Source organism: Myripristis murdjan, chromosome 16 (genome assembly GCF_902150065.1).
Source record: "Myripristis murdjan chromosome 16, fMyrMur1.1, whole genome shotgun sequence".
Classification (NCBI taxonomy): domain Eukaryota; kingdom Metazoa; phylum Chordata; class Actinopteri; order Holocentriformes; family Holocentridae; genus Myripristis; species Myripristis murdjan.
The window spans coordinates 28,733,377-28,755,593 of record NC_043995.1 but is presented as its reverse complement, the minus strand read 5'-3'; the positions used below and the strand labels follow the sequence as shown (position 1 = coordinate 28,755,593).

The window sequence follows — 22,217 nt, the reverse complement described above, 5'->3', positions numbered from 1 at the left end:
TGATGAGAAGGACACCGAGCCAGCAGGTGGACCCAGGACAAATACCAATCTGATCCTGGAATGGCAATCACCCCTCACATCCATACAACCCCAGAACAGTAGGAGTCACTAAAGGCTAAGGCTATTAGAGGCCTACCACACAGCAAACTGCAGGTCTGCACTCACAATCTGGTGATCACAGCAACTTTGGCCGGTCTAGATAAATGCCAGCGCTGTACATGTTACATGCCGGTTATTTCAAAATTTTCCTCAAGTTTAATAAAGGAAAGCTGACTCATATTTGGCCTCTCCAGCTGCATAAATCGGATTTAGGGCCATTTTGGTTGTTGGCCCTCTGAAGCCAAGTCTGGATGTGTAGGGGTGAATTTTGATCCAGATTTTTGTTTTGATGAACAAAGAGGATTATTGAGCTGTAAGTTCTCCAGCGAGGAAATATTTTTCTTATATACAAGGCCCTTTTTATTCTGGAGAAAGCAAGCCACGCTTTCGTTTGTTCTGATTCAGAGGACTGCAAAACCCAGATCTTGCCTCATTTTAAAACTGTCCGTCTTGTACACAATTACAAAAGGCGATACAAACTAGGCAGGGACGTTTTTCTCTGTACTTGAGTTTAAGATGAAAACTTGAGCTGAAGATGAAGGCCTGGCCTCACACTAGCACGTCTTGGCTTTGAAAACTGAAATATTAATACTACTGTGTATTGTGTACTGTTCATAATATTTTTTTTTTTTATTTAACATTTTGAAGGACTGACTTAAGCCTTTGTTTTTTTATGTCCTTGCTTTTCTGATTTCTCAATTTTACCTGTTATATAATTGGGCAGACTTTATTTTGGAGAGAAATAAATTAGTTTTGTTACTGTTTTTAATATCAGGCAGTGATTCGCCCTTGCGTTTGCCGTTCAAAGGGTTCTGTTATACTAATTTGTTGCTAATCTGCAATAGATTGATGATGGAGCTGGTTATGGGTTTTCAAGCCTTGGTTTATTTTATTTTAACTTAACTCCACAAGATGAATGGGGGAGCAATTACTCAGCCACTTAATCCCATCATCGCCACAACCACCGACATCATCATCATCATCATCATCATCATCATCATCATCATCAGAGGGAGGGGGGCATCCCACTCCATCATGCAGGATGGGATTTCACTCCCCAGAATAACAGAAGTGGGCGGGAGGATCGCTCCAGTTTGCGCCCCGGTCGACCAACCAGAGCTTCCCGGCTGAGGCGCACCTGAGCGGCTGCCAAAGCGAGAGGCGGGCCGGCGGTATAAAGCGAGCGGGGAGGCAGCCACATCCCCACAGAGCAGCCAGCATCCGTCTACCTGCAGCCGGACCTCACACGCCTCGTCTCGCTCCCCATCCGCCCTGCAGACGGCAACCATGCACTTGGGCGCACACGAGTCGTGCCATGCCTTGTTCTTGTTCTCCATCCTCTTGAGGAGTTGTCAAGCCTTCAAGAACGACGCCACGGAGATGCTCTACTCGCATGTGAGCGCGCCGGTGCAGGAGGCGCAGAGCAACGTGTCGCTGAACCGCGCGAGGAACGGCGGCAGAGTGGCGGGCGGCGCCGCGCACGACAGAGCCGGTGAGTGGAGGCATCCTGCAAGGGACTTGATGATGATGGTGAAGATGAAGCCCTGAGTTACTGTGCTTTACAGTGCAGCGGAGTTGTTCGAAACTCTCAAATGCCATCTGAGGAAAAATCAGCATGAATTCCGTAGTTAAAGTGTGTGTGGTAGCCTACTCATAGTGTTTTTTTTTTTTTAAATCTTTCATATCGATATACTGTAGGATTTTCTGTATGTTTTGCCCTGTAGTCGTTGCATTATGCTTTAATGTCAAACTAAGGTATTTTATAATAGCATATACAACTATTGTTTGCCTATAGATTTGCTCACTATGCTTTTTTGCTTTTTTTTTTTTTTTTTTTTTTTTAAAGGAGAATGAAAAATATAACTGATGAAAAAGGAGGCAAAAAGAGATTTTCGATGCCCCAAACTCTCACCCAGACACCACTAATCATTTGACTGTATGTGCCCTTTAAACTATTCCTCTCCTTCCTCCCCCTTTTTAAAGGGCAAATGCATTCAAATGGGTAGTGCTATTTAAGAACTTGCTGCATCCAAATTCCAGCTTTTATAGTCCCTTACAAAAACACAGTAGTAATCCTTTGACACCATAGAAAAGTAACAGTATAATGCGCTGCTGCTATCAGTCAAAAATATACCACAGAAGTCCCACAGTAGAGACATGGGGGATTACTATAAATTCACTATAGAGTACCACAGACACATTGGAGGCCCCTATAGGATTACTAACATTGTAGGAAACGGTCTATTTCATAGCATAATCCCCCCAGTGAGATCATAATTCTGCCCATCTATCTGTGACACCCTCCAGAGACCATTACATGCCCATCACTCCGGCTGAGATGAGGCAATGCTTAATCCAGCCGTGTGTAATGCACACCTCGCTGGCCGGCAGCCAGGCAGCCGGTTGGGGATGAGAGGCTCCGACGGGCCCAGCAGACGCTGTTAGAGGTGCGATTGTGTGTCAGTGCAAGTGGATGGAGGTGTGCTGCCGTGCACAGGAAGCCTGCGATTGTGGCAGCTTGACTTGAGGCCTCTGAGTAGCTGGACCATGAAGTGGGGAGTGGGGAGGGGGGGTGAGCCTTTCCCCTGTTCATTCATTCATCAAACACTGTCACAGAGAGGCATTGGGGGAGCATTGTCACTGAGGTGTATGGCGCTGCGTGAATGGATCTGGGTTTGGGTTACAGTGCAAGAGGGGAAAGGGGGGGGTAGGGGGGACGGCCTCCAGCAGAACAATGCTGATAGTCTTACCTGTTGCTCTGAGATAATCCCACTATAAACCTCTTCCAGTGGTAAAACTCTAAGCACTGCAGGCTTTCCTTGCATGCAAAGGAAGCACTGTATTTCCTCTATAAGGCAGTTATTGATTGGCTTCAAAAGGAGCTGCAAAGGTCAAGATTTTACATCATCATCATCATCATCCCATATAAATGTATATCCCTGCAGGTCGCAGCTGCAATGAAACAGAAGCAAACCTGCCAAAGGCTGGAAAATGGCTCACTGCCAATATAATGTACTGACTATATGACTTGGCAATAACTCGGAATTATTGTTTTGTTTCTGTAGAATTATATCGTGATCCTATAATAATATTGAGTTACTGCGATACACAGTTCTCACAGAACAGGTTAGGGAATCTATTTGAGAATGGTCATGATTTACATTGTTATGCAGTTCAGTGAGCTAAGCATCACTTTGGCTGTTTTTGTCAGCCAATATGGGTGCAATGATTTAGTGCCAAATCCTGTGACTTTGCAGGCCTTGTTTCATTAAACTGTACAGCTGTGGTAAACCATGATTTTGTTTTCCACAGTTTTTGCATGTGAAGTATTTTTTAACCAAGATGCAAAATTCCAGAAAACACATTAATAATGTAGAACCACTTATCCTAATAACTGACTTTTCCACAAGCACATACAAAGGCTTTCTGCCCTAAATTGTTCAACTTTTTCAGAACATTGGTATGGGAAAGAACTTGAATTCTGACTCAGTTCCTTCTTTCAAGCCAAACTGAACCGTGGCTTAAAAGTCGAGGTACAAACTGAACCATGAAAAGGTGAAGTGTTACACCCATATTAGCAAATATTATGCTCTGGTATTGAAATACTTTCTTAGGATGTATTGCCTGAGTCTGCTAATTTAGATTTTAACATCTCAGTGTGCATTTTTCCAGCAGAGCGAGGCCAAATTGGATGCAGAGAGCTGCGGTCCACCAAGTACATCTCTGACGGCCAGTGCACCAGCATCAGCCCCATTAAGGAGCTGGTGTGCGCCGGCGAATGTCTCCCGGCTCAGATGCTCCCCAACTGGATCGGCAGCGGCTACAGCAGGAAGTTCTGGAGTCGCCGGAGCAACCAGGACTGGCGGTGCGTGAACGACAAGACCCGCACCCAGCGCATCCAGCTGCAGTGCCAGGACGGCAGCACGAGGACGTACAAGATCACCGTGGTCACCTCCTGCAAGTGCAAGAGGTACTCCAGGCAGCACAACGAGTCGGGCAACAAGTTCGAGGAGCCGCTCGTGTCCCCGCCGCAGCTTCTGCACAAAACCAAGTCAAAGAGCAAGAGGAGGCTGGGGAAGAACAGGCTGAGCGAGAACTGGCACGACACTGAACCCTGAGTCTGAATCACTCCTCAAAATCAGCCACGTACAGGAGATTTGATTGGTGCACAGACTTGCTGACAGCTTCCAGAGTTTGTAGTTGTGGATTATCTCTCAATGTGACTGGGACTTGATGCACGTGAAGCTGGTTCCCTGCTATGATGGAGAACTACAAAGGGCATGCCAAGGACTTTTCTTGATATTTTTAAGCAGATAATGTGAAAAAAAGTGGGGTTAATCACTGCAGAGCACTCTGGAGCCCCAAGCCAATCCACATTGTCCAAGATGTAGCCAAATGCATGCATTCCTATATTCTTTTTATATGCAGATGGCCACCTGTATAGGCACATAACACCAGTTAACATGGCATGAAACAAAGCATCTCAAACGTCACAGCAAAGTGTGTAAATACCTGTACATATAGCAAATTCTTACTTGCCTTTTGAAGTATGGCCATGTGTATAGAATTTTACTATATAAGATGTATGATGTAATATATTTTCTATGGCAGCGTACGATAAGTCATGTTTTATGTTTAGTCATAAACACGGTGGCGTCGGCAGTGGTTGAAGAGTCCGCTCTGGAAAAGCTTTGTCATTGTTCAGTGTTGTAATAACTTCATACGAAATAAATATCACTTTTTATCACATGTGCTGTTGTCACTGAGGACTGTCAGTCTTTGCCACGCATGCATGGACAATTTTCAACTATTGGTCAAGCAAAGCAATGTTACAATCAATCAATATTTGAGACCTGTGTTACTGCAGATAGGTTAGCTGGAAAAGCAGGAAAAAGTGTCATGAATATGTTTTAAATGGGTTAGTGGATCAAAAAAAGTTGCATCATCAATGCCACATCATGCTGTCATAATAGCAAGAAGTAAAAGGTGAATTATTATTATTTTTTTTTATTATTGTGGCTTTATAAAGTTACTTAAAATGCCAAAAAGTGCCATCTTCCTAATGAAAATGTTGTGTGAAGGAAACAAATCTGGTGATAATTACATGTTTTTTTCATTTTAAATGTCCAAACAAATAAGAAACATGTTCACCCACAAATATATATATTTTATATGGGGGATTTTTGAGGAAGCTGCAGACTTTTCCAAGAGGTTGCAGAGAGGCCCAGAGCTCAGTGGGAACAGGTGGGATCGCCAAACGACCCTGACATCACGCGAGATTATAATAGCGCTGCTCCCGCATTATGGGCCTTGCTGACATCACGCGAGAATCCCGACCCGAGGCAACAGTAACAGCTGCTGTGATCCTTTTCCCAAAAAGGTGCGTGAAGTTACACACAGGCAGGCAGCACAAGACCGGAAACTAAGCGGTTTTGTTTTCAAAATAAAATTCAAAGACACTATATTATATTCTAAAGATTAGGCTGTGCAAGTGCAAATCTCAACAGATCACACTCCCATCTTTTCAGCACAGCAGTATGAGCTGTTTTTAGTGTTGCTCTGTCAATAAAAATGCCAGACACAACTCCTCAGTGTTTTTTCCCCCACCCACATTTTCTACACGAACACCTATAAACCATTGTGTGTCTCATTTTATGTATTTGTTTATCCTGGATGTATGATCAAATGTTTTCATATTCAGTCCTGGAACTTGTGCATGATGTATTATCAAATGCACTTGTTGTGTGCTATAATTTTCCGCCTTGTGCAGGTGCAGGTTCATATTTCAACATTTATTTGACCCAATTTTATTAGAGCGCGCACAGATTTGTATCAACTCAGTGACACTTGGCCTGAATGTAGCTTCTAGGAACTTTTTTTTTTATATGCCCAGTTGTTTTGTATTATATACTGAAAAAATAGAAGGACAAAATGTTTTCAATATCAGATCAAAGATAAACCATGAGCAGCTTGAATGTTTAACAACTGCATATGCAACAGAGTGCAAACAAAATGTCCTAACCAAAAAATGTCCTGAATCAGCTTCTGGGAAAAATGACATCACTGCTATTGCATCGTCGTGGGTTACATGAACACTAGCTGAGGGCTATATGAGCACGAATACAGACGGTGGAAAGGGGCATTTGTGCAGGACTTTCATTGCACTTTCATTTGCAGAATTTCTTCTTGAATGTATTTTAGATAAATTTGAGTACGGAGTTGAATCGAGGGCAGCTGGAGGAGAGAACTGGGACTCTCCACCCGTCTGTCAGACATGAAGAAGCTTCTTGGACAAGAAGTGAAACGTCTTCGAGAATCTACAAACCGGTCCAGCTGCTCTCTATTCAACTCTGTGTGGACATTTTTTAAGGAAACAATTAATCAATTAACCTTTAATCAGTCAGCCTTTTAATCTAAAACAGCAGCAGAATGCATTTTTTTACTTGTGCAGTAGGTGCACTGGATATTGTAAAGAAATGACGGTGGTGGGTTTCTTTCAAAATAGAGCAGTTGCAGCTATATAACACAGCTAAAACAGTCAATATAATTTTGGCATGTAAAGCAGTGTTTCTGCCAAGTCCCCCTGCCCTCAATTTAGCTCACCCCTTGCACACTGATCCAATTAAGGCCTTGATGCTGATTGGCTGAGCAACAGAAAGTGTCACCTGATTAGGTAGAATAATAATAATAATAACAATAATGATAATAAAAAAAAAACTTGCAGGAAATGAGAGGCACACCTGGGAAACTGATCTGAAGTGCAGCAGAAACTTACTTTTTGAAAATCAATTATAGCTTCAGACTAAAGCTCTGGCTCCCACTTTTCCAAATTAGCATGCTTATTTTTTATTTTTATTTATTTATTTATTTTTTTGGTGCTTTGCATTATCATTAAAAAGTTGGAACGCTTCAGTAAGGGTTTTATTTTGAAGGTGATCACCGGTGCTGTCGCGGTGCGTTCCGGGCAGCTTGGAAACTCTGCGCTCCACATTCCCATCCACGTTGTCACAAACCTCCAGGACTCCGCCCATTATTTCGGCGACACATGAGGATGCCAGCGGACGACCTGGAGACTGACCTGCCTTGGCCTCGTACCAAACACCTGATGTAAACCATGCAAAAGGAAAACGGCGACGCGGACAGGCCTGCCGATCCCGGGCTTTTCCCAAGCGGCGAGGCCCGGATGAGCAGCCACGACCCGGGGAAGTGCAGCGTGGACTTCCCGGTGTCTGTGGTTCTTCCAGCCGGTGGCACCGGGGAGAGAACCGGGCTGCAGACACCCAAACAGTTCTGCACGTTTCTCAATAGACCGCTCATAAGCTACACAATCCAGGCTTTCGAGAGGTAGGCACAGGATGCAGGAGAATAATGCGGGATGTGACATTCCTTATCTCTGAGCATGTGCAGGTTCAGGCACAGTGATAGGAAAGTGAATGCCTGAAGCAGGACAGGAAGGTGTGCTGCTGTCCCACTGCGTCCACATCTCCAAAACCAACTCTGACTTGTGTGTCCGTGCAGAGCATTTACCTGCTGCAAGTGCAATAAACATTTAGGGTGCAAAAAGTAACTTCAGGGCTTTATATTGCATTGTGAAGGTTCTCTGGTCCTCATAGAACAAACAGATACTTCTCATGGTTGTAACTCAGGCTTTATTAGGAAATTAATAAAACAGCAAAGAATAAAGGCCCAGTGATGGAAGAGAGGGTCCCATGAAGGTCACAGGTTTTATAGTTGCAGCTATAAAGAGTATTTTCATTGTCAGTTAACGTACTGATGTTTTTGATTAATCATTCACTGTAACAAATATTAAAAAAAAAAAAAAAAAAAAAAAAGTATACTAAAATGATAAAGTCCTATCACAAGGTGCTTTTGAAATTCGCCATTTAGTCAGACCAGTTGGCAAAAATCTCAGCATCTCTGTGGCTGTAACCAGTAAATGTTTGGTATTTTTACTTGATAAATGATTAAAATGCTTACCCAGTTATTAGAAATATTATTGGTTAATATTCTGTTGATTGACTAATCACCTCATTATCTAATTGTTTCGGTATTGAAGGTCATAGATCCCCCACATGATGCTTTGGAAAAGAGTGGCAGCTGAGTGCCTAAACGTCTAATGTGATAATATTCTGTTACTCTACTAAACTGTATGATGGAAATTATTTATCTAGTGAATGTAAAGCTTCTATACAGGTGTGTCTGCATACTTCTCTACAACACTGGTCCGTCTGAATCATCACATTGCAAAACAGACGTGGCTGATTTTCCCCGTGTCCTCTGACAGGGTGTCATGGATCCAAAGCATCGTGGTGGTCGTTGCCAAAGAAAGCACAGAGCTGATGACGGACATCGTCCAGCGTTTCCAGCACAAGAGGATCCGAGTGGTGCAAGGCGGCTCCACGCGGCACAGGTCCATTTTCAACGGGGTCCGGGCCCTCGGCGAGGGGGGAGACGGGGCGCCGCGAGTCAAACCCAAAGTGGTCATCATCCACGATGCCGTACGGCCTTTTGTGGAGGAGGACTTCCTCTACAAGATAGCCACGGCTGCCAAGGAACACGGGGTTGGTATAATACAAGTTCATATCCCTGCAATCAAGGACGTTCAAAGTGTTTATTCCTATAGTTTGTCTCATTTGGGATGATTTAATTTTTATTAATTTATCCGTTATTTAGCCAGGATGGTCCAATTGAGATACAGGATCTCCTCCTCCAGGGAGTCATGGAAATTATGGGTTATAGGTATGAGGGCACAGAAATTGACATCTGTTGAAGAGCAGTGCCTCATGCTCAGAAAGGATAACAAAGTGTCTGGTGCCTAGGATAACAAAGGGAGATGAGGGCAAATTGCAGTCTGAACCGATGCTCATATTCAGCTGTTGCTTGATGTTTTCTTAAAGGGATAGTTTGGAGTTTTTGACAAAAGGTTATATGAGTTAACAGCCAAAAGCCCCAGTGTCACACTGTCGATCAGAACTCTTTTATAGTTCTGTGCTAAATCAATAGGGGTTAATTAGGGAGAGGAGGGGGGGCAATGCACGTCACGACATTGACGGATGCAAACCCATTTAACTGATACACACAACATGTGCCAAAAGCATTTTAAGTATCCACAACAGAGTATGATGTTTTGTGTATTTTTGCCGCTTTACTGTTACTCTCAGACCTCTGCTTTCATTGGAACTATTTTGTTTGCTGAAGAACGCTGGTATTACCACTCACTGGAGCCTCAGACTCTGTCCCTTTCAGCGGTGGTCAAATTGAGTCAGTTTTATTTGTATAGCTCAATATCACAAATTACAAACTTGCCTCAAGTGGCTTTTCACAGCAATACACCATCACCATCCTCTGTCCTTAGACCGTCACGCTGGATCAGGAAAAACTCCCTAAAAGAAAAAAAATCGGAAGAAACCTCAGGGATAGTAACAGGATGGATCCCTCCCACATGACGGACAGATGTGCAGTGGATGTTGTGTGCACAGAATAGATCACAAGTTGCAGAATAGAGCTTTGAAATGCGTAACAAATTTATAAGGGATTTATGAAGTACATAAAGAATGAACTGAACTGGGGAATGGATCGTTTGGAGAGTGCACACAGGACCATCATACTTAACTGGTAATGGGCTGGAACTGGGCACCACACTTGCACCTCTTACCTAACTTCACCCCAACTCACACACACACACACACACACACAGTGTTTCCATTTATTCACAAACTGTTTGTCAGGCCGACAGATCTATCGCTCCCGGTGGTAGCGTTTGTTTCATCAGTGATAGATGGAAAACATTCGCGGCTCTGACGAAGCCACTTTCAGTTTACTTTCATAACTGTGATTCATGGCGGAGCCTCACTCGCTGGGAGAGGACGTTGTTGAATGCGGGTCACATGGGTTATGGAAAAAAGCGAGGGCTTTTTGACACAGAGCCAGTTTTTATGGAGTGTCACTGAGGCCCTCCCTGCGTGTTTGTGTGTGTGTATGTGTGTGTTTGTGTGTGTGATGAACCCTCACAGCATGCGGTCTGGTCTTCATTATCTTGCCAGTATCCGTGCTCATGACAGAGCGCCTGTCTCCACCAGCAGATTAATTTTGATTTTAACAACATGTGTAACACGCGGAACACATGTTTGCTTTCATTTCATTTGTGAGAAGTTTTGCCCGCTTGGGCCCGCCGGCGGCGAGGAGGGCTTCGTCCTCCATCTTGCCGCGGTGGTTAGACAAAAATATTATTACAAGGATGTTGATTATTTTGAAATACAAGGGGAGGAAGGAAAGGTACTGTGTGCACAAGCTGTGTTTGTTGAAACAATTGTATTGTTACTGTCGTCATGGTTATGACCTCGAAATAAGATAAGAGAATGATTTTTCATGATTATTAGTCTTGTTCATATGAAAGCCAAAATAATTGTACTGCACTTTGGCATTTTATGTCAACATATTGACTTTAAAACAGCAGCACATGTTCAGTGTGAAGGTACTGCTGATATAATAAGTGGCTATAGTAATATTTTGTTGTTTTTTGAAGTGGATTCTAAAATCTTTATCTAAATTAAAAATGATTAATTTTGACAATGTGTGTTTATTTGTGTGTGTGTGTGTTTTTTCATGAGTGCTGCATGATAACAGTGACACTGGACATTTAGGACTTGGATCAGTGTATATATCCACCTTTATTTCAGTAAAATGTATTAATGCATAAATCAGTCAAACTCAGTAAATGACTTCTTTTCTCCTGCTCATTGCACCAAGGCAGCCGGGGCTATCCGACCTCTTGTTTCCACGGTGATAGCCACCACGGCGGAGGGCTACCTGGACCACTCTCTGGAGCGAGCGAGGTACAGAGCCAGCGAGATGCCTCAGGGATTCACGTACGACGTCATCTGTCGCGCCTACGAGAGGGTAGGTGTTTTGTTTTTCGTGTTTTATTCATGATTTCATCGTGAAGTACTGCACTACGCACAATCCTAAAATGTAACAGCGACATCTCTGATTGGTGGAAAGGTCGGGAAGGAAGGACTGCACCATGTCGATGACTAATGCAATGTAATTACTATATACACGACTTGATTCAGGATCAAGTTTTTATGGTCACGATTCGTCTTGTCGCTGGTTGCCTTGGCTTAAAACTCTTTATGTAAGGATTTTCTGAAACGTCTATGGAGGAAATGAATGGGAAATTCACTTCTGGAAACTGAGCCGTCCAAAAAGTGGGTGGTCACTCCTGAGCTCTATAAAAACATCCATATGGTCGCTGCAGTGACGTAGCTGCAGCCAGTATTCACACTTCTAATAATAATAATAATGAATGAGAGCCTTCGACACATCAGAGCTGAAGGAGCCACCACATGAAAAAAAAAAAAAACAGTCAGTCACTGAGGGGAGTGTTTTCTCCTGTTCAGCCCAAACTTATTACTTCAATAATTCAGTATCTCTTCAGGAAGTGGTTATAAAGCAAAAGGTAGGTAAACAGGCCACTGAGAGATTATTTTTGGATGTTGAATTTCAGGGACAGCAAAAAATCTTCGCACATCTATTTCTCAAGCAGGTGTGTCGGAAAGGGACAATTAAGTCCCAAGTAATTGAAGAAAAAACTTCCAGAATAAAGAATTTATTGCGACGTTTCGATCATAGACCTTTTTCAAGCGAAATGTTGCTTGAATTTCAAAAATCGTTGTGTGGATCCATGAGCGTGAAGTCAGCTTTCAGTCCATCTTTAACCTTAAAATTTCACAATGCATTTTGCATTTTTCTGCATGTCATTTGATTTGTACAGTGGTGATGAACTGCTCTCGGGGTAGAGAGGCAGAGCGGACTTATTTGAATTATATAACACAATTTCACCAGGATGCGAGACTGTGAGCTTCTATGAAAAATGTTAGGATGGGTGGGATCGCCTGAGAACCCGCAGGTTGATTCCTCAACACTGACAGTAAAGTGACCTTCACTTCCTGCCAGAGAAACAGCATGGTGGTAGCCATTATTGAATTCCAACATTATGCGTTTATCCTCATTGTAGATTATTTTGAATAAGAAATGATGTCTTGAATCTTATACCTTATAACTTTTTATGTTGCACCACAAAACTCTGTTAACTGTTTACCAGACCATTTCTGATGACTGAAAACTGATTAAAAGTTGATTTTTTTCCCTGTTTATTCTTTTTGTAATATTTCACTTAGTCTGTTTTTCAATAATTGTTTCTGATTTAATTAGATTTTTTTTAAAAAATTTGAGTTAATAATTGCCCTCTTGGCACTCACTGTCAGCCTGGAAGGGGCTTTCATGTCTTTGTGATCCCTCTCATCATTTCTTCCATTTTTCCCCTTTATGGATTCACTTTTTCCCTTTCCACCTTTTGTCCCCAAATAACCTTCAGCTTGAAAAGTAGGAAAATAGCTTCATCTGTGAACAGAGGATCAAACACTGCATCCCGGACAATGCGAGCACCCATTCTTCAGGCCTGTGCTGCACATCGTTCACATTTCACGTCTTCTGAAATGACAGTTGGTTTGAGATTTATGCTCCAAAAATGAATATGCCACCCAGTACCCGAAGATGACAAAGGGCTTTAGGGGTATCATACATCATAACGGGCATTTACAGTCCCTCATTGTTCAGCAGATGTGCCAGAACCTGCAGGGTTTCCCGCTGAACACTTTGCGGTGTGGGTGCTATCATTTTCACTGCACCTCGATTATGTCTTGGGAAAAAAAAAATGACACATTAATATACTCTGCCACGCTACGGCAAATTGGTCTTGGAGCAAAAGTGAAGCGAGGATTAGACGGAGAAAATGGTGAAAGAGCATTATATGGCAACTTTAGGTTAATGTCGATTACGATCTGAGCAGTATGGAGGGTTTAATGTGTGTACCTGGAAAATGGAAAGAATGTATCCGATGACGTAAACCATAAACGCGTTGATCCTCAGCTGCCCGAGCTTACTGGCAAGGCTTGGAGAGCGAATACGGCCTCCTAAACTTGAAATTTGGTTTGCAGAATTTTTTTTTTCTTTTTCTCTATTTATTTTTCAGACACTTCAAGCTTTGCTATTTCAACCTTGACTCCATTAGATGTTTCTTTGGATAGCAGTGTTTTCGAAGGACACAGGAAGCTTTGAGCTAAGAGCTGAAATATGCCTCCAATTGGAGCCCCATTTGTCTGCAGTTATTTTTATTCCTGGCACATGACGGATTTTCAGATTGCTTTGGAGCACTGTTGGTTTTGGCTTTGGCGTTTTCAGAAAATGAGCTCACATTTGCGCTGCAGTGTCAAGAACAGTCAAGTTGTGAAAATTAAGACAAATTGGAGGGGATGCTACAGTTAGCGATGTTGTGAGAAGGAGAAGCTGGGGGTACTTTGAGAGTATCCCCCCCCTCCTCCTCCCACCCTGTCCCGTCTCCCACTCCTCTCCTCTGCTCCTCTTCAGTCCTTTTTAAAAAGAAGGGAAAGTGTAAGGTATCTGTCAGGTTACCACTGTAGGACATGTTCATGAAAAATCTGTGAGAGCTGCACATTTGCCGCTTGACATCCATTGAGTCTGGCAGAACTTGGGGCTGAAAAGACAAAGGGGGAGACACTTTATCCAGTCCCCAGTGAAGGCTTTTGTGCCAGGAGAAAATGCTAAAGGTTAAATTACCACAAGACCGAGAGCGTAGTTCTCCTGTAATTTCTCTCTTCAGTTCCAGGCTTCCTGAGGAAAAAAAAAAAAAGACCCCTTTTCTTTTATAGCTCGATAAAATATTACCCAGGTTATAATCTCAGGTAGCAAGATTTAGTCTTTGTAGTCCTGAGTGTGTCTTAAAGCATATGAGCTCATCGCCTCAATCCAAACTTCAGTGTGATGTTCAGGGACCGCAGTCTGATTTTGTCAAAGTATTCCCAGCAGTGAAAGCAGAAGCATCTTAAATAAATGCTCTTTGGTACAAAGTTGTTTAGGTAAAATTAGTGTAGGAAGATATTGATGTGCAAAAAGACATCTTGCATGTTGACAGTTACCATACACTTAACTATATAATCAGGATTATGATTTTTTTTTAATGATTTTGTGGTCCATTAAGGGCATTAGGGTGCCGCCCCTCCTGCAACTCCAGTTGTAGAATACATGATTTAATAAAAAAGCACTGCCTTCAATTTTTGTGTGCCAAAGGATGGAGTTTTCTCCGCCCTAACCCTAACCCAACCTAACCAAGTGGCAACGATTACTAGCCAATCAAAGGAAGAGTAGGCTTTTCCTGGTGGCCCCTGATTGGTTGACACTGCACCCTGAAAGACACTGGATCTAGGTTGGAAAACTTTACGCTCAAGCTATGTTGACAGATAAAGCGATTTTCCGGAAATACGATGGCTCCGATGACTTTTCTCATATTGTTTTAGATGTTGATTGATATCTAGAGTCCTTTGTTAAGGTTGTGGTGGGGCGTAGCCAAAATACATGGAGCTACCATGGGTCATAGCCCCACGTAGCAGAAAGATCATGGACAACAGTGACCCAGCACAAGCCTGTCAAGATCATGTTGATGAAGCTTTTGGATTGAGAGAGGAATGTAAGAAGTATTTAAAGGCATCAAATACACAAGGGAACACACGGATGGCCAAAATGAAGCGGAAGAAATATGGGAGCATCAGGACCTTGCCTGGTCCAGGTCGTTCCTCCAAGATGGATAACTTTGGAAGGTGGAAAGTTCAAGAGGGAGGCAGCCGAGGAGGTCAGCAGGAACCGTGAAATAGCAGAAGAATGCTCCATGCCTTTACAGGAACAATCATTTTACGTATTCTCTACGATTCTGAGTTGAGTGGTAGGTGGCAAGATGAAGAACACTCCTCTCCATCTTAATTATGTCCAAAGACAAACTCAGTCTCCCACAATAAAACAGGAAAATGACTTATGGTCTGATGAAACCCAGGTAACTTGATCTTAATTCCAAAAGATAAGTTCGGCACACAGCCAACCTTTTTCCTTGTCCATAGATTGTGTCCTATTTCCTAAAATATCTGCTGACAAACATGGTGTTTGCGGCATCCTGTCATGGGCCTGTTTCTCTTCAAATGGGACGGGGTCAAGATAAACCAAGATACTTTTTGAAACACCTGTAAAAAATTTCAAGTTAAAGAAGAATTTCACCTTTCAGCAATCTGAAGCACACAACCAAACCATCTGATGAATGACTGGAGAGAAAAAAGGAGGATGAGTATCGTGGGAAGGTCCGGTCAGACCCCAAACCCCAGTCCTTCAGGAAATCAGTGGACGGACCTGAAGAGAAGAATGCACTGCAGGTCCTCGTGCTCTCTGAGTTGCGTGAAATATCTTGAAGATAAGAATGGGGAAAAATTCCTAAATCCAGATGTGCAAAGTTGACAGAAAACTTTACAAAAAGGCTCAAGTTAATTCTCTTAATGAGCCAAAAGGTAGGGAGTGGGCATACTTAGAACAAGGTCATTTTAATTTTCCGTATTTAAGACATTCTTAGAAATTAGCAGCCCTTTATTTTGACCTCGACTGGCGTCTTCTGTATCCAGACCAGGGTTTGTTTGATGTGTTGTCCAGCCTGAAGTCAATGTAAAATATAAAACCTGCAAGTGTTCAGACTTTTGATATTCATTGTATCACTCACACATCACCCGAGTCCAGCCGCTCAGTGGAACAAAACACCATGATGTGGTTACCCTGAGTCTGATGGAAATACATAATTGTCAACAATTGTCAACAGCCCCATGTCTCTTGTGTCCTCTCCATAGTGCAGTGAGTCAGACTTTGAGTTTGGCACAGAGTGTCTCCATCTGGCCCTGCAGTACTGTGGCACCAATGCCAAGCTCATCGAGGGGCCGCCAACGCTGTGGAAGGTGAGCTAGCCAGGGGCCCGCTTTGGGTTTTGGGGACAGGGGGATCTGGTGACGTTTTGCCAACACAGCTGTATGCTCATTGCTGATTTATCATATGGGCACAGAGAAAGCTCATATATCAAAAGTGATGAGCCCTGGCAGAGCAGGAAACACTGATGCATTTAATGTGACAACCATAATTGCCTTTTGGAAATTAGTTTAAAAGTAAATGTACTGCGTTTAATCCTGTATCAAAACATGTGGAACTTTTAACATGTGGTAACATTAAACCAAGTTGTTTTGTCCTCTAGGTAACCTACAAACGAGATTTGGCCGCTGCAGAATCCATTATCAAAGGTGCGTGCCTTCTTTTTACATTACCCATTACATCAGCCCCTGCCCTGTGCAGTTTATAGCAGACTTTTTCATCTCGTTAAAAAAAAAGGATTTGGATATATGTGATTACACACACGTATGATTACTCTTCTCAGACAGGTTAATGATCAGAAATGAGCGATGTAAGGACCTTTTCAGAGTTTGTTTTTTTGTCTTTGTGAGGCAGTCTAGGAGCAGAAATGAATAGACCACACTGAGCCGAAATAGTCCCTTATTGTGCGCCGAGGAAAAGATCCTTTGTAGCATTGTTTAGGTTGGTTAGCACCGGCTGGGTGTATGCAGTCTGTGAATGCTGTCGTGAGCAAGTCGGGACACGGGAGATTATCACAATCAGAGAAATGGAAATAAACACAGCCCTGCATTTCACCTCTGCCGGCACCTGGACCAACAATTACCTGCCTGCCGATGACATAAGGTTATGCCCAGAGCTTCATCTCCATGTGAATGAATTCATTGTGTCTTTTTGGAGGAGGAGAGTAAAAAAGTTCTCACATCTGTCAGTTTGAGAAAGTGTCTCGGTGTGTGTGCATGCATGCATGTGTGTGGATATATGTATGCACATTCCTGAGTGTATCTTGTAGAGGCGTGTGTATGTATGTGAACTTGCATGCACCGATTTCTCAATAGCTGGCTCTCAGATCATGTAAATCAGCCTCCGGTGGCCATGTTGGAGGTCGTCACCAGCAGTGGCTGTGGACGCCTGAATCAAAAAGTGTCTCAAGATGGTTAAGCTTTGGTGGTAATAGTTTCGCCACTGATACGTCTGATCAGTTTTGTATTTTAGATAATGAGACATTGTCAGCCCGCTAATCGCAGTACTTGGTCGTCTAACCATCGCTGCATTTGGTTTGCATGTAGGATAATTTTAGCTGTAGAAGCAACCTCCTGGCACCTGTTGTACAAAGCTCTCCTGGCAGAAGATCTCTCTCTGCCTTTGGCTCAGTCAAGGTTTCAAATTTTTTTTTTTTTTTGTCTAACAAGGTTTTCTTAGAAGTTTTGTATGCAGAAGTAGTGTGTCTAAGGCTGGGGCTGCCAGGTAAGCGAGTCTGTGTTGGATAGTTAGATAGACTCAGAGTGATATCATATCTCCGCCAAGGAGGAGAAGCCTCCTGCAGGAGTTTAGCAGGATCGCCCCTGTCCACCAGCCTGTTGAGCAGAGGGATAACTCAGAAAGCACAGGACAGATTTGCACAAAATGTGATGGGAAGGTTGGGCACACGCCAGGAAGCATGTTCATGATGTGTCGAGTGAGTGAGCTTTAAGGGGTCGTGACACATGGGCAGGCCTTTGCACAAACAGAGGGCTACGTTCCAAATGCATCCACATAACATCACGAATCACGGTGGGATGGTCGGTCATGGGTCAAGGCAGCACTTGGCATGAACAGGGTCGCATCTTCTGGTTGTGACTTTGGCGGATTTGCACTCCACTTCTTGTTGACTAGTCCTTGGCCATGTGTTTGTGATGCATCTATAAATTAAGAGGATGAATGAAAAAACACTGACAACAGCTACTTTGCTACATTGTTCTGCTGGTTAGTTGGCTAGCCATCAAAGCACAAAACTATTTTTCTGTTAATTGAACTGACACTTTTCAACTTAGAACTTATTGTTGGTAAAACTAAATGTGAAGAGGAATCATCATTCACTTTTATTTCTAACATTGCTCAGCTGACCTACATCCACACCACATCAGTTGTGTGCAGCTGGTTGTAGCTGTATTTAACCGTGATTTGCACACAGCCAGCTCTCCAGTGGACCTCCATGATGGCTGCCAGACGTGGCTGCTGAGAGATTGGTGATGAAATGTTCTGCTCATTTTTACTCAAGCGTTGTAGATGCTCCAAGTGCTGAAAAAAAATCGCAATCATTGCCTCCTAATAGTACTGTTTAGCTAACCAGCGTATCCTTTTTCCTTCCAGAAACTCTGTCACGGTCAGCCTGCGCTATCACAGGTGGATCTGCACAAGCTGCGGTGCTGGCTGATGCTCTCCAGAAGACGATGGGAGCTTTGGACGTGGTATGAGTGTGATAATGACTGGTTGTGATTATGATTGTAATGACGACGATGACGATGACAGCATTGCTGAGGATCTTCATGGGTTTACCATGTGTATATCCCCCTGTCTCCCGTCCTGTACCTCGAATCCCCCCACAAACCCATGTGAGCTCCACTTGGGTGGCCTGGTGGTGAGACTTGCCATCTGCGGTCAGACCTCTAATGGAGCCTGTCTGGGACATCCACACTCTGCAGCCCTCCTCCTCCTCCTCTCCCTCCTCTCCCTCCATCTCCAACCTCCACCTCTCACTCCCCTGCGTGAAGCAGAGCAGATGGCACTCATATTTCCCATGCCATGGGAATTTCCTTGATTAATTGAGTGTTTAGTGATGAGCTCTTCCCTCCTCCTGCTGCCACCGCTGCGGCCCAATCAGAGCAGACAAACTCCCAGTTTCCCACATTGTCCCACCGCAGCGAATACCCTTCCCTTTCGCTGTGAATCATTTTTTTTCAAACGCTACAACTTCCTTCGCCGCCCCGAGGCCCACGCTGCACACATCCTCCATTGTTAAATGGAGTGTTAATGGGCGACGGAAAAACGTGGAAAACGCATCCATACGTGAAACGGCAAGGAGGGGCGTTCTGAGATATTGATTGTGACAGCGCAGACCGCTTAGAGGTTGGAGAAACACACTTGTTGAAGTTAAACAGAATAAGAAAAACGTCTTCCCTTCCTCGACAACAACGTTCGAGGTGCCCTTGAGCAAGCCACCCGACCGCTAATTGGACCAGTGGAGTTGCTGACTGGCCAGCAGAAGAGGATTGTGGTCATACTGGGCAGCTCTTAGTTACATAACTGCTGGGATGTGAAGCAGGGCGACAACTGTCCTTACATCAGAAAGAGTAGAACAGGAAGCAAAGACATCAGAACGCTATAAATCGGCTAATTTAGCAAAGTGCCCGATCTTAACAGACGACGTTAGTGTTTACATTTGGTTCTTGCTGTTACCACGATTAGCTGCTCGTTAACAAGCTGAATTGGTTTCAGCACAAAATGAATCAGGTGTAGAAGTCGAGAGACGACCCGTTTCTATCCAAATCTGTTGACACGTTGAGGTTGTACGCTTGGAAGTGCAATCAGCCGTTCAGCCGCAGAGGGCGTCATACTTCATCTGAAAGAGCCGAGAGAAATAAAATCTTTTTCGTCTGCTTGATTTTTTTTTTTAGATCCTGACTGATACTGGATTTTTAGGCCAATAACTGAAAAAAAAATCTGATAATGATACATTGGTCAATATTTTTTATATATAAAATCACACATTTGTAGCGAGGACCCAATTAGCTCTAATGAAAATTTGCACTGGAGGCTTGAGGGATAAATTACAGTTGAAGAATAAATTTCTAGTCTGCACCACTTTAGGCTCAGCTGTGATACACTATGCTAATTTACATGCTATACAAAGTAAAGTGTAAAAAGTAACAATGATGTCTGCAGGGCAAACTATTTGATGCATTTTTTTTTTTAATATTATCTCAGGCTTTTTACTGTAACATATGGCCTACAGTTATTTCTCACATATCTGTCAGTACATACGCCGGTACTGATAAATCTGTGATGAGCCAAACAGCTGATCGGTCGGTCGGGGTCTTTTCGGTATCTGCTGTATTCTGCTGTCAGTGCAGTTTACTCTCTCTTCACTTTCAATATAGTTACCCAAGCTGACACATTGGCCCCACATGGCTTCATGTATTGAAATGTGTTTCCTGGGTAATCTTGATGTATACATAATCCCTGCTGGGTGTAGCCGCTGACAGTTGGAAGGGGGCGGCAAAGTGCGCCGCATTACGTGTTTCCATGTTCCGCCGTGATCCAAACAGTTCATCCTCCTTTAAACTCGCTCCAAGTCCTTCATCAGCCGGTGTCAAACAGGCGGATCTCGCTGTCTCGGCGCTGGACGGGGCCCCAGAGACGGATAGGGGTCGGTGTCTGCCTCGCTGGATCGGATGATTGGAACCATTCCCGTCTGCGCTCAGGTGGCCGGTTGGGATGTGTTTTCCGGTGCGCATGTTTGGGACCAGATACATCCCTTTCAGGGGTTTTGGGAGAGAACAGGAAGGGAGGGGGAGATGAAAGGAGAGTGGAAGAAGCGGAAGATGAGGAATTTACCTTTGTCCTTGTGCCATTAAGTGAACCTAATACAGGGAGAAGCGAGGTAGGGCCGCCCAAGCTGGGCTGAATACTGACAGGACGGTTCACTGTGTTTGCAGGTGGAAGATTTGGCAGCACATACATACAGATATGTGTGTGTGTGTTTGTGTGTGTGTGCGCAGTGCACAGTGAGAATATGATTAGGGGATTCTCAGCAGGATGTCACCCAAGAGAAGGTGTTGAAGCGCACAAACAGATGTGCAATCATATGAAAATGTAACGCAGTGTAAACCCGTGTTTACAGACAAACCCGTTAATGAAACCAGCTGATGCACAATTAAAAAGAAAAAAAAAAAAATCAAATTGCCATGTAAACCAGCCAAACTTTTACCAAATTGCAAGAGGATGCAGTTTGTTTCATTGTGCTTCTTTTCTTTTTTTTTTTTAGGGAAATGTGTTGCAGATTACTAAACAACCCTATAAATTAAAGCACTATATTGGTGTTTTTGCAGTTTTGAGCACATTTGCTGTAATTCATTCACAATTTACATCACCACTAATCTTTTCCAAAGCACACCATACTGTTTTATATGCTGGAATGCATTCCTCTACCTTCTGGGCAGCCGTTTGTTGCTGTTCGTTTCACTGCAGTTTGGAAAATCAACTTGCAGGGACTTGAAACGTACTTGAGACAGTAAATCCATCACCGTGAACGCCTTGCCGCTGTTACTTGATCACTGTGCGGTAATTTAGTTTAATGCACACATTGATATGAATAATCGTACACATCTTCTGGTGCGTTCACATGCAGGTGGGAAGCTCAGACATCCAGCACTTTGAATTCAGCCGCCAAGTATCATTGAATTGACGCTTTTTAGTTGGAAAATTAAATCCAGAAGACAGATGACAAGCAACATGGGCATTGTGGAAAACATGATGTGTGTTTGGCTTCTTCTTGCTTTAATAAAGTTATGATAGTCAGTCTAACTACCAAGTGGGACATTTGTTTTTCCGATTGATGGATACAGTACATGTATGCATCTCCTGTCCAACTTGAAAGCCCGCATAACAGGATCCACGTCTCCTCCAGGGAAAGAGTCCTTGAAGAAAAGATTTCTTAATTAATTAAATGTAAACATCTGTTTTGTTTTTGTTTTTTAAACCAGGGCAGCAGAGGATTTTGAAGAGTAAAATAAAGTAAATGAGTAAAAGAAAATATCCAAAAAAAAGAAGAAAAAATCTCAATAATATCCTTACTTATTGATGCAGAGCAGTAAATGGGCTACAGCATTCAAAAACACAGGTATGCTCTTGATGCTGTATATCAGAGGAAATCTCTCATTTTCTTCATTCAAATTTCATTCAAAATCTTCAAAATCTTTTGGTCTCTTTCTCCATTTAATTGTCTGAATGTTTCATAAGGACCAAATATAATAAATCATGGTAAAAACAGTTAGTATCACAAAAACAACCCTAGTTTGAATCTTTTGTCAATATGATGCAACACTTGCAATCTCCAAAATCACTTTGACCTCCATTAAGTAATTATGAAATATCAGTTATTTGAAAACTATGCTGTGGTGCATTTCAAACAAGGGTTAAACTCTGACGATCGCATGTTTTATGAGCACATAAAGACACAAATGCAGGAAGGGAGGATTTGATTAAGACCGGCCACGTCGCCTCCTCCGCACGCTCGTCCTTATCGCTAATCCTTTGAACTTGATGCATTATAATATTCTCATATCCAGCCC

General features: G+C 43.1%; 2 protein-coding genes across 8 annotated transcripts in view; both read left to right on the top strand.

The window, feature by feature from the left end:
* The first annotated feature begins 1,325 nt into the window (after window positions 1–1,325).
* On the top strand, window positions 1,326–20,302 carry sostdc1a (sclerostin domain containing 1a). Of its 2 annotated transcripts, XM_030072566.1 has the most exons (3): window positions 1,326–1,591; window positions 3,772–4,217; window positions 20,292–20,302. In XM_030072566.1, the coding sequence occupies exons 1-2, from the start codon at window positions 1,387–1,389 to the stop codon at window positions 4,215–4,217; spliced, it is 651 nt and encodes a 216-aa protein (XP_029928426.1). In that variant the 5' UTR covers window positions 1,326–1,386; the 3' UTR covers window positions 20,292–20,302. The 2 variants fall into 2 exon arrangements, with proteins under 2 accessions (XP_029928426.1, XP_029928427.1); XM_030072567.1 differs by lacking the exon at window positions 20,292–20,302 and having other exon boundaries at window positions 3,775–4,770.
* crppa (CDP-L-ribitol pyrophosphorylase A) overlaps window positions 7,074–22,217 on the top strand; it is a 59,609-nt gene continuing 44,465 nt past the window's right edge. For 2 of the 6 annotated variants that reach the window (XM_030072561.1, XM_030072562.1), the window contains exons 1-6: window positions 7,075–7,443; window positions 8,384–8,660; window positions 10,849–10,998; window positions 15,837–15,941; window positions 16,232–16,277; window positions 18,238–18,335. In XM_030072561.1, the coding sequence (XP_029928421.1) occupies window positions 7,214–7,443; window positions 8,384–8,660; window positions 10,849–10,998; window positions 15,837–15,941; window positions 16,232–16,277; window positions 18,238–18,335 (906 nt within the window). In that variant the 5' untranslated portion in view covers window positions 7,075–7,213. Of the gene's footprint in view, window positions 7,444–8,383; window positions 8,661–10,848; window positions 10,999–15,836; window positions 15,942–16,231; window positions 16,278–18,237; window positions 18,336–22,217 lie in introns of all 6 variants that reach the window. The other 4 variants (XR_003929572.1, XR_003929571.1, XM_030072564.1 and 1 more) reach the window with 3 other exon arrangements.

Coding starts and splice junctions, on each gene's coding strand:
- sostdc1a (XM_030072566.1), top strand. CDS start 1,387: ATGCACTTGGGCGCACACGAGTCGTGCCATGCCTTGTTCTTGTTCTCC. Junction 1,592..3,771: donor CGCCGCGCACGACAGAGCCG/GTGAGTGGAGGC, acceptor GCATTTTTCCAG/CAGAGCGAGGCCAAATTGGA.